The 12,884-nt window shown below is 38.2% G+C and overlaps 1 protein-coding gene across 1 annotated transcript in view; it reads right to left on the reverse strand.

Annotated features, from left to right (window-relative positions):
- The window catches only part of LOC103811021 (radixin-like), a 28,901-nt gene extending 23,839 nt beyond the window's left edge, over positions 1-5,062 (reverse strand). The window contains 1 exon segment of the mRNA XM_009083962.1: positions 4,988-5,062. Within this exon segment, the coding sequence (XP_009082210.1) occupies positions 4,988-4,999 (12 nt within the window). The 5' untranslated portion in view covers positions 5,000-5,062.
- Between the last annotated feature and the right edge of the window lie 7,822 nt (positions 5,063-12,884).

Consider the following 12,884-nt stretch of genomic DNA (forward strand, 5'->3'; position numbering starts at 1 on the left):
CCCAGCCAGTATCACTACTGAAGGTTGTCCCAACACAGGTGCAGGACCCTGCACTTGGCCTTGTTGGACCCCATGAGGTTCATGCTGGCGCACTTCTTGAGCCTGGTCCAGGTCCTTGGCATCAGAACTAGCACTCTGGGTTTATCTGTATTTTACCAGACTTGCTTCAGAATAATTAAACACAGCCAAGGGAAAGGGAAGAACACATACATAGCTATGTGTTGATTATTCTTTGTTGAGGGACCAACCAATGTTTTGATTAACAAATGCTGCTAATGGGCTATGAGGAAACTTGCCAAAGCTCACAAAATACTATTTATAAAAAAATATAGAGTAAATTATCCATTAAATAATTTCTCAAAACCAATAAAGGGTACAGTTAATGAACATATCTAGAACAGTAAGTGTGTGCTTATTAAAATCATGCATTTCATATGGGAATTGTATTTTTGTTGCATTCTTTTACTTTGAAAAATATTTCTACACTTCAACCCTCCATAATTTAATGGGTTATTACACAGACACCACATTAACCTTTGAACCTCTCCTCAAACACAGAGCCAATGAAACATGCACAAAGACTGGCTGTTTGCTTAATAACCTAATACTTTCTATTACTGTACTTCAGCCATCACTTGCAGATATTAGTCATGGCACTTCAGCTTTCATCAGGAAGTCCAAAACTGAGTAAATACCAATATTTACTAAGAAAGACATTTAAAAATACATTTCAAAGTTTTCAGAGGTTCTGTTTTGTTTTAATAAATGCAATACCTATTAGCCACGTGTAAAAGCCACAGAAACCAGTCCAATTCTATAAGAAAAATTGTATAGCAAGAAAGGTTTCTTCAAAGCGTTTCCTCACACTAGTTCATCCAATTATTATCTCAAGCTTGCATATAAATTTGTGTTAAGAACAGCAGCATATTAGTTCCACTGCTTTACACACTGTACAAATACACACAGCTTTCCACACCGACCACAAAGGAGATGTAGGAAGAGATGAAAGAAAAAAAATTTATGAAGAAGATAAGGTAGAAAGGTAAAGATTAAACAGTGTTAGGAACAGAAGGCTACAGAATAGTGACAAACAGATTTTACTAACAGACAAATCAAAAGAAAGCAGCCCTCCAAGCTGACACTAGCTGTCTATTTATGCTACAGAAATAAATTATATATTCAAACCATAATTCAGACACTGCACTGTAAGGTCTCAAAGATTTTCCTGTAAGACACCACTCTAATAAAAATTTAATTTATATACTATTTCAATTCAATCACTTCCCAGAAATTAACTTGATCTTGTCAATACTAATTCAAATTTGAAACAACCATATTATTTCAGAATCTGATATTTACTCCTGAACACACAATATCGTAAAATGTTGAATAAGTCTAAAAACAGAATTCTTTCCGATCTTACTGACTTTGACATCTACCTGTTACTACCCAGTGCATGCTTTCTCTTTCATGCCTTGCAGTCTTGTACAAAAGTGCTGCAAAATACCACCAAAACCAGCTGATAATTTTAACTCCTCTCATACCCTGTAATTGCAACTAACATTTCTGTCAATTAAACCTAATCTTCTTAGCCTATGAAATGATTAACAGTTATGTAACTCATGGTGTCTAATTTTAGCTTCTATGTTTCTATTTTTGGTGCAGATCTGTGAGAATGGCATACAGCTGAGAAACATTTTGTATCTGTTCTTTTAGGAAGAAAGCACTGAAAATAAGAGTCAACAAACAGTCTATTTTTCAGCAAGCAGAGAGCTAAGCACACTGAGAACAGCCCTACTGACACCTCAAATTGTGATTACACCAGCAAAGAGCTAATTAAACAAAGACATCTCCAATTTTTTTAGACTGATCACAACAGACGCTAAATGAAACTTAATTTTGCACTACTAGGTAGAACTGAGAATACTAAGAACTGTTTTGTTTTAAAAGTAGAGGAGATGCCGAGTGAACTGCTTGAAAAATTGAAAGCAACTTTGTTGCAAACACAGCCACAGTGAACAGACTTTTCTACTGAAGCAATCAAAAAAAAAAGGTGCTAATGTATACTTTTAGACACTTACTACCTTAACATCTCAGGACAATATATTACAACCCTTTGAAAACAGCCTTTTTACTCAAGCTACTTAACCTACTAGCCACTAAGAGAGAAAATCCCAAACGCATAAGAACAATGACCTTTTACTACCATGTGTAAGATCACTCACAGTGGCATGAAACTTACTTCAAACTGGGAGAAAAATGAAAGATCTTTGCTTTAAGAGTCAAATAGGCCAAGACCTTTTACTGGTCTTCATTTACTTAATTTTGCCTGGAATATTACATAGCTTTTCAACACGAAAGCAAGAAAGTGAAAGCAAAATCTTTATCATTGCTTTTGCTCTGGTTTAGTGTGTACTGATTTCATTTAAACTGATATATAGCTTAATTATCTGTTATTTGCATTAAAAAATTCAATCCATAAACACAGGGAGAATTTAATTGCGGTTGTACTGCACAGGTTCATATATTTTCAAGACTACCATGCTTTCTCAAAACTATCAATTACACCTTTTTACAGCAGAATCTGAAAAGAAAAAACCTAAATAGGTCACAGAAATACAGAAAAGCGAGATATAAAATAACACTGTCAAAAATCTCACCAGTTATGTTAACTGGGTTTTCTTAGTTCTTACCCATGATTATTTCATTAGTTTTCAAGTTAAAAGACCTCCAAGAATAAAGCTACAGAAAGCTGACAGCCTTATTGCAACAGCTCTCAAAAATAAACAACAAGGAGTTAAAGCATAAATAATTTCCAGACTAGTACATCTGGTTCTTGCAGATTGTCTATAAAGACAACTGCTAAGAGCTACAGTAAATGTCCAGAGCAAGAAACCTCCTACAATTCAGTACTATCAAATCTGAGCACAACAGCAAGGCTCTTCAAAGAACAATGTCAGATTCATCAAACATAACCAGTGACTAGGCTCTTAGAATCTCCAAAGAAGGCAAAGCGAAAAAATAAAAGGTGGGGAGAGAACTCCAAAGCAATCCACCATTTAAGAAGCAACCAGAACAAAATATGAGGTTTGATTTTTATAGGTAAAATTACTTAACCTTTGCCATGTGCTACTTCTTCATGCACTGATTACTAATTATAATTACAGCAACCTGCAGTTTACAGGAAGACACTGAGAAATGTAATCAACTTAATTTCATTTCTTAATGGTTCCTTTCACTTGGCTTCCTTCTAAGATCTCACGTGCACCTACATCGTCAAGAGACATGAGAACTCTTTATATCAAGTCCCTCATAAAAGAAAAAAATTATTTTTGGCATGAGTCCAGCTTCTTTCTCAAGATCTGGTAGCTAATTTCCACTAGTAGGGTGGAGTGTGTGCTCTTTCAACACCTCTGCAATCTCAGTTCTAAGGATATTGCTTCCCTCGTGAACAACCTTAAAACTCCATTTCCTTCAATTTTCTCAGGTTCCTAAAATAGAGGGATCCCTGCCTGTCTAAATTTCATGGTTCCAATCCCAGAATTCAAAAAGATGTTACCTCACTCAGGCTGTCTTTTTTTTTACCCCTAGTGATTGCTTCTGTAGCTTCACGGCTCCGTAGCTACACGGAGTTCAAGGCCTCAGAAACCTCATGAGCTCACAGTGACTTTTTCCCTGATTCTTAAAACAGTGTTTTCCAGTTGAGCAGCTCTATCAAAGGCATTACTCATTACTCATAGCCAGCACTCAAACAGGGCAGAAAACAGTATGCTGCTAATTCATTTTCCTGCCCTTTCTAGTGCAGCTTTCTGTAAGAGGCAGATGGGATACAGATAGCTACTTCCAGCTTCAGAGACTGTTAAGATATTGCCCCTAATCCACTGTAGGAACAAGAAGAAATTACAGAAACAACATGGTATGACCAGTTGATCAGCAAACAACAGCAAAGCTCAGAACAGAACTTCCAGCCCTCAGTTTCGTGCTCACATTACTCCCTGAGCTGTACCAGTTCCAAAAACTGGCATGCAATACAGACTACCTACACTGGTAATTTCTGATAATAGCAAAAAAACTTTAATACTTCTATGTATAGGTATGTGTGTGTGTACACACACACACAGCACATTTAGTAATAGAATAAATCACTACTCGTCCACTACCAAAACGAAACATCAGTAAACAAAGAAAGCCTGAAGGTTATTACATAAACCAAGCGAGTTGAGCAGAAATAATCTGACAATTTGGTTCCCTTTCTGAATGCTTTGCTCATTGGATACAATGGGAACAGACAACTAAAGACACTGAACACATGGCAGATGAAATCCTAAGGAACCAATATTACATCAATAGAAAAAGCATCAAGCTGCTGAATAATTATCTTCCCAAAGACTTCTGGAATTATTATCCAAACAAAAGTAGGAGATTTTTTTTTCCCCCCCTAGATAAGAAGTGGATGAACCCTTATCTCTACTAAGTGAGAGGAATAGGAGACCAGAAACATTGCTTATTTCCTCTGATCAACACTTACTTTCTAAGGGATAACATCTACCATGGTAAAACTACCAACTTAATGCTGCTGCTGTCACAGACACCGTACACATGTTCTGTCTTCCCCTGCCAAATCCTGCAGCAAACCCTTCCACTGATTGTCACAGACACTGAGTCGGGCTCAAATCATGCCACTATTAACCACTGTATGTCAGCTCATCTCAAAGTCAACAATTCCTGAAAAGTCATTTCTCCTGCCAACCAAATGGGCTCCAAATACTGCTCCCGTTTCCAAGTTGCTCCATGCAACTTGCAACACTGAGCTTTCCTGATCATTTTCACATGTTGGTACTAAACTGTTTCAACCCACATTTTACATTATAGAATCTTCTGAAATCTGGAAAGAGCAGAGTCAAAGCAACTAGAACTGTTATAAGATCACCACTCTAAAATGTGAAAACTCTCTTAGATCCTAGAAGAGTAAAAACCAGCTACTTACTGGTTTCGGCATTTTTCCTGTTTTCTGTAGTCTCCTGTCCACTTAAGTCTTCTACAAACTCTTCGTCCCCTTCTGCCAAAACAAAATTAAAAGGGTTGTTTTTAAATTAATCAAAACTGAGTTCAGGTACATCACAGCAAATAGTACAAATTCCAAAACAAGTAAACAAGTCCTCTGCATGTTCAAAATATACTTTCAGTAGATGACATAAATGAAAAGCAACTAACTTAGCCACTACCAGAATCTACAGCTCTCTAAACAGTAACATCCTTACCAGCTTTTGTAGAACATTAACGCACTAACGTTAAAGAGATAATAGTTCCCCAAATGCTACAAATTCTTCTTAAAACTTTCGTTATCAGATATCATCTACTATTAGAAACTTGTAACATTATTTACAAGGAAGTAAAAATTTTGCAAGAACTCTAAAGTTGCAATTTAATCTATAAGATCTATCCAAGTTTAAAACATCACGAAGACAAAGGGAAAAAACTAAAATAATTTTAAAGCATCAAAACTGTATTTCATGTCTATAAAATCACCATGTCTCTCAGCAAAGCAATGACAGGGTCATTTTCCCCAAACGAGAAGAAATGCAAGTACACCAACACAGTAAAAAAGAGAAGAAAATCTACTCTGTTTAAAATAAGAGCTTTCTTCTTCCTTTTTTTAAGCAGAAAGGCTGAAAGTTATGATATCCAGGTGGTGGCTGAAAGTATTCACTATTGTGTTCTGTTCCAAAAACGTTTTTATGTCTTGAAAAAATATGCTTGCAATGTTACTGAAGGTAGCATCCTACCTCCTTTTCAATCCATTCTAACTCAGAAAGAACAAGCAGCTAGTCACCTTCTTGCACACTTTTAAAGTAATGACTTCTGTGGATCATACCTGTTGCTGGTTTGCAAAGAGTATCAAAGATGGTATTGCCTTCAAAAGCAGTATTAACTGGAATTACACTTATACTAAGAGAAATGAGCGTGACATATTCAGAATACTGTGAGATTCCAGAATAGTAACTCCATGACTGTGACAGATGAATAAAATTTTCAGAAGTATTTTAAAAAAAAGGAAAAAAAGAGAAAACCAGAAGGCTTAGACTAATCCAATTATCATAACCAAGCTTTTGTATAAATGATCACTCATTCATAAAGAAAAATGTATACATAAAGTATTTTTATATATAAATTACAAAGGAAGTTAACTTTCCTTTCTCCTTGGCAATAAAAGAATACAGTAAATATCAGAAACATCTGCACAGCAATTTAAAGTGCACGAGCACATTATTTTTTATTTCTTTTTCTAATCCACAGACATGTTTTGAAAAAGGGATTGAAAAAAGAGATAAAGGATGAAAACAGAATTTAAAAACCATAAATGTTGGCTGGTAAAGAAAATGAATGTTAAGACTAAAGATTACAGAAAAAGAGCTCTAATGGCATAATGCAAATACAGAGCAAAGTTGCGTACAAAGAAAAATCGGCCTGAAAAGACTAAACCAGTATCTTTAAGTTACATTCATTATGATATAACTAATGTGGCCCAACCACAGAAGTATAATACTACATTGGTCTAGCATAAAGACAATTACATTCCAGTAATTTATTTTTTTTATTACAGAAGGTACTCCCAAGAACTGGGCAGCATAGGTAACATCCCTTGTGCCAGCTCACTGCCCCATGAGCAGTGACAACTTACACACCGAGACAAGGTATTTCTATTACTTTATTCCAGTTTGCACAGAGCAGGGAGGTGGGTGCTAACCCACAAAAGGTCACCAAAACTTGACACCATTTATACATTGCAGCAAAGAAAGAAATCAGTTTATTTGCTACAGGTTACATAGCACTCACTGATCAGCATTCAACCTTCTACTGGTTAAATGACTCACTTCTCAGGCCAATCAGTCCTCATGGTCAGTCACTCTCTTGAGTCCATGGGTTTTGTGAGTTGGTGGGCCCTGAGTCATGGCCATAATCTCTTCCTGCCACAATCACCTTTTTCCCAGTTGGAGCTGGTTTCAGCACAGTTGCTGAGTTGGCTTTGTTAGTTTCTTCTTTATCTTGGGAGTTCTGCCAAACGCCCTTATGGCCCATGAATTCTGCATTCCCTGTGCCCACTATCAGTGGTACATCCTTCTCCCCAAGCTTTGTTACCTCACCCTGGGTCTGAGATAATTGAAGCCTGTCAAGCCCTAAACCTTAACAAGGCAATTCTGCTGACAAGTAATTTACCTAACACCTGGACATCACCAGTAAGATATTGTTAAATATATTCTTGAAAAATATGAATACACTTTTCCACAATTCCTCTCTCACCTTTTTTTTTAAACCACAAAAGCTTTTTTTTATTGGGGGGGAATAAAAATATTTTGGGTGCTTTTGACAAAAATTCAGGAGCATGTTTCCAGTTCACAGAAGAGATTGTTGCCTCTTCTCCCCCATTTCCCTCATGCACTCCTTAGAAAAACTGAAGAGTAATAAAAAGCAAATCAAGAGTGGCTCTAATATCTGCTAACAGCAAGCAGAATTCTGAGCTGTGGTAATCCTTGTGTTCACCTTTTGGACAGTAGAGGCTCATTGCTTGCAAAACTGAAGGCAGATGGAAGCCCTACAGTTACACTCAGTTAATTAATGATGCAAAAGCTAAATTAGATTCTCATCCACCATTTTGTAAGTGTGCCAACTCAACAGTACCAAAAGGAATAGGAAGCAGCACTGCAATTTTTATGCGCCTATAGCACTGAAAAGGGGTATGGTAAGATGACTGATAAGGAAGTCCAGTCTCCAGGAGAGAAATGACAGCATATGGTGCAAGGCTGAGATCTGTGTTATCAACTGATTAGTTTCTGAGGTCTTTCTAAGAGAGACCATGTCTATCACCTTCTACAACAGCTGTCACACCCTTATACATTTTATCATCACAAATTCTTCTGTAATTATGTCCCAAAGTTTTGTTTTGTGTTTTGTTATAATACTAACAATGAACCATAAATTATTTATTTGAAAACATATTTGAAAACATATTTTAAAACCTAGAGACAAATTTTTAAATCAGAAACATGACTACAAAGTTTGATAGGGTAACTCCATGTCATCAAATCACAACTGGTAGACATGTGTTTGCATGCAAGAGAACAAAGCTATCAGCAAGAATCCTCTTCTGCAAAACTCAATAAAAATGAAGTCTGTCAGCCCTACAGATCTCATGGACCTGATAAATTATGACAGTGTATGAGCAATAGAAAGAAAGTCTATGCAAAACAACTAGCAGCCCAGGTATCTTTTGTTGAAGTGTTTGCTGTAATAACTTTAACTAGAGTGAAAAAATAATAATTTCTTTAAAAAAAGAAAATAATCAATTTATGAATGTAACTCCGTTGTTTCCATTTGATATATAACGCAAATCCAACCTGTCTCTATATGCTTTCATGCTCAAAATGTTATGCAATTTCAGCACAGTATATTCACACAAACACACTGAAACTACTAAGCATATATAAAAAAATAAAAATCAAGATGTTCACAGATCTTAAAACTCAAATCAAATAAGCACTGAATAAAAAAATAGCACCCTGTCTTTCCCAATTATTGACACCAGCTAACATTAAAAACAGAGCAAATATTAAGGAAAGTATTTGGCCAAAAGAAACTAAAAATCACTGCCAGGCAAAATATTGTGCCTCGCCACTATTATTGCTGGAGTGGGAGTTCACTTTTGCTACTAATGAATTTCAGATAAATTTATAGCTAGGAGATGCAACCATATCAGTTTTACTAAATTTTTTACTTTGAAGCAATTAATTACTTATACTTATTTTTCTCTTAGCACTCACGTGAAATGGAATTGCATACAGAGGGGGGAAAAAGCCAGCCAACTGGGACTGGGAATGATATTCCTGTCCCTTCCCACATTCTGGAACGAGCTTGTGACCTACTAGACATAAAGGCTCATCACTGTGGTATTTCAGTTCCTAAAGGTGCCTCTTCCAAGTCAGGATTAGCAGGGCTGTGACTTTGCAGAGTTTCTATCGCTACAACACTCAAGACCTTCATATGCAGTAATCTGGACGCTGGACCAACAAAAACAAAGTATCACCAAGCTCCACACCATAAACAGGAGAAAAAAAATCATCCAGAGCATCAAGAATCCTCTTGAAATGAAGAATTGTGATTTCAATTCATTTCATTACAAGCCAGCTAGGATTTTTAAATCAGTATCATCCATGTTTCCAGTTATGCCACAGAAGCCAACAAATAAAGCAATTGTTGAAAGATGACAAAGGAAGCTTTCTTTGGAAAATGATGGCGCATAAAATGCTGGATGCCAAAACTCTGTCAAATAATTTATGCAGCAGCTGTTTTCAAAAGAAACATTCATACACACAGCCATGGCTCTGAGGTCAGGTGAGGATGGGATAGGAGGCAGAAGGCTTGGCTGGTGGAGAACCAACACTTAAAAGCAGGATCCCTATCCAACAGCTTAGGGCCCTCTCTCAGCAGTCTTTCCAGCAGCATCTCCCTCCCAAACACGAGCAAGAGGTTCAGCATCTATTTTCCTAAATACAGATGGCAGGGACCACAGAGCTTTAGCAATATAACTCACTCATTTATTTACAGGAACTTATTTAACATCGATATACTCTTTTCGAAGTCTTATACCATTCCATTTTTTTGTGGTACCTATAAGTTTTAGCTCGTTGGGGAGGCAGCAATAGGCAACTCAGAGGCCAACTGTACCTGACTAACTGGTCTCGGATTTCTACAACAAGGTCTCTCTTCTCTACTCCAAAGCAGCCTGTGAAAACCTGCGGGGCAATCATCTTTCACACTAACAGCTCCCTAATGACACACTTGCTGCAGTCCAATAAAGAAGTTAATTTGCCACAGACTTGACTTCTGCATACATCTTTTTCAGACCGACAGAGATATCACCCACACAGTTGTCTGCAATATAAGCAAACCAGGGGGGAACTAAACCAAGCCATTTATTTCAAACCAAGAGAAAAAAAAAAAAAAAAAAAGAAGAAAAATATAGAGCTGATTTCCATACCTAACACGTAATAACTGAGATTTGACCGGTGCTAGGTATCACATGCAAAGTTTTATATACAAGCTGGGTTTTTTTTGAGTGCTGTTATCTTTCCCTTCTTAAAACCACCATTTCCCTCAATCCTCCCTGCCCTGAAACACCCAAGATAGGCTTGCTGTCTCTGAAAAGTACCTGCACTATAACTAGTACAACTGTCATGCATTCAATGGATTTAGAGTTAAATCATTTTGAAGAGTGAAGTACTTCTGAACTACAGTTCCTGAGAACTTCAGAAGCACAAATGAAAACTTGGCAGCTGTCAATGCAGTACTTAAACTAAAATAAACACAGACCAGTTAAAGAATATTCGCACAATGTTTGCAGTTTTACCAGTTAATAAACAGGTATGTTTTAGATGTGCTATACCACTTGCATACACTTAACATTCATAAAGGTTAGTAACCTTAACTTCAAGTACCCCCAACGTCCTGCAACGACAGGATGGCCAATCTTACCATGTATAGCTGATATACCAGCAAAAATGGAAATTAAGAATGGAAACTGATGGGACTACTCTTGTTCCTAAGTGAAATAATCCTTTCTCTAACAATACAGCTAGCAAAGAAACAGGACATGATCAAAATTCTGGGTATATCCCATCTCAAAACCAAGTATTGTATTTTCTGAACGACACTGTTAAGTCTCTTAGAACCTGCCCTGTAAAATAAAGGAAACTTACGAACATGAACTGGTCACTCACATCATTCTCCCTACACAGTAGCTAGAGTTCTTAAATTGAAATGTTCTAGTGTGAAGATTATTAACTCCCTTTTGGGCCAATGTAATATTTCTCTTTCCTTGTACTACATGACTTGAAGGTTTCATTTCACAGGGGGATTAATAAATGCCTAAAGCAGAAAGGAAAACAGTTTTTAAATTCACAGTGCAGCTAAGAATTAGCCTATTGGTAAAGTTAGCCCACAAATGCAGCTCTTCAGTGTTGAAAGGAAAGAGTTTACCTAGGTCCCTTCAGCCCCGGAGTAAACTTGCTGAGCATGCAAGATACGCTGAGTGCTGCTTTAATGGATCAGTATCTTCCAACAATCGGCGCTTTCTTCAGAAGTTTGTATAAAGCTTTGTTTACATTTACAAACTTGAAAATCCTCCCATTCCTCTACTCCCACAGACTCCTAATGCAGCACAAAGCGACAGGACAGCTTTGAAGTATTTAACACATCCAATAGAAAGACGTAATGCCTTAAACAACTTTCCTCTTCACCTCTGCCAACACAAGTGCCCCTTCTCAGAGAGCAGAGCGAGGCTGTTGAAGAAGAAAGGCCATGTGCCTATCCTGGCAATGGCTAAAGGAACTTTCTTTACAAGGAACTGCCTTCTAATGTCGTAACCTCTACACCTCTTACCCCCCTAATTTTGCACCTTGTAGGTGGATCCATATTCTCACTCTCTTTACAGCTTTACCCAGTTTTCTGTGAAAACAGCTTTTTCTGGCAGTACTTGTATCAAGCCCTGCAATGACAGAAATAGTCAGACTCTTTCTGTCATCTCTACAAACACTTTTACACCTTTCCTTTCAGCCAGCACTCAAGGCAAACTCTCTGGACAGCTCCTGACATGTCACACCGTGTCATTTTGCATGCGCTTTCTAAAGCTGTTCGTTGTGCTTTCGCTCTCCAGCCTCCCAACCTAATAGAAGAGCTGTGTCACTTCAGCACAACGCTTGGAGACATGCCACTGCCTTGCAACTGCCATTTGCTGGGAGGCTGCTTATCTGGGAACATTGCACTGACTTGCAGTTTATTTTTCTCACAGTCCCTCTTATACTGAATCAATAGATCAATAGAGGCATGTCTTATAATCCAACAAACAGTTACTACTTGTCTCGCCTTTAATGATTAAAAAAACTACTTCATCCCACAGCCACAATGTTACTGAACACCAACTCCACATCTTCCCTCACAGCACGCGTTGCCCAGCAGCACTGTGCCAACGCACTCTCTCAGAGCTGACAGCAACAGCAGCATTTCTACAATCTCCTGAGCACGTGAGTCGCTGTGCAGGCAGATGCATCCTCGAAAACGCTCCTGTAGCATAAGCACGGTGACAAGCACCTCTGACGAACACAAAGCGGAGTAGAGGATGCAGGGACACGTCTGAAGCCTGATACAAACCAGCCACAAAGGCAGAACTCATTAAAACTCAAAAGCAGCCACTCCCATAACTCAGTTTAAAAAAATGGAATCTTTTTAAGAGCCTGTAGCAGAAAGAGGAACATGAAATACTTGTCTAGGGTGTTACATAGGCTGGAAAAGACATCTTAATCGCACCTGGCAACCGGAGGGATTAGTTGTGTTGGCATAGAGTCCAAAGAGTTGGGGTTTTGGGTTATTTTTCCATGTTCAAATGAAGAAAACTGACAAAAGTGAATTCCACAAAGTTGAAAGTAAAACCCCTTATCTGCGCTAAACTTTAAGCGGTTAATTACAAAAGCCCACGACTCGTACAAAACATTAATCCATTCAAAAAAACAACAATGCACAAAGGCTCATTCAGGGCCACCGTGCCCATTACGTCGGTCAGTATTTAAGAACTCCGAAAATGCGCGTTTGTTGAAAACAATAGACAGCAACAGATGCTCCACAGCACTTGTTTATGAAGTAATTCCTTATTATTCCTCCACACCGACACAGTCAGCTGGCCGAGCCGACTGCCACATGGCTACGGTAACCTCCAGCGCCGCGACGCCAGGCGGCATGAATAATGCAGCGGGGGCTGGAGGCACGGCCACGCCGGGCCGCGCTCGGGGCTTCCCCACAAAGCCACCGGGACCGACCCGCTCCGCCGGGCGCTG

This window comes from Acanthisitta chloris, unplaced genomic scaffold (assembly GCF_000695815.1).
Source record: "Acanthisitta chloris isolate BGI_N310 unplaced genomic scaffold, ASM69581v1 scaffold14231, whole genome shotgun sequence".
NCBI classification, from domain to species: Eukaryota; Metazoa; Chordata; class Aves; order Passeriformes; family Acanthisittidae; genus Acanthisitta; species Acanthisitta chloris.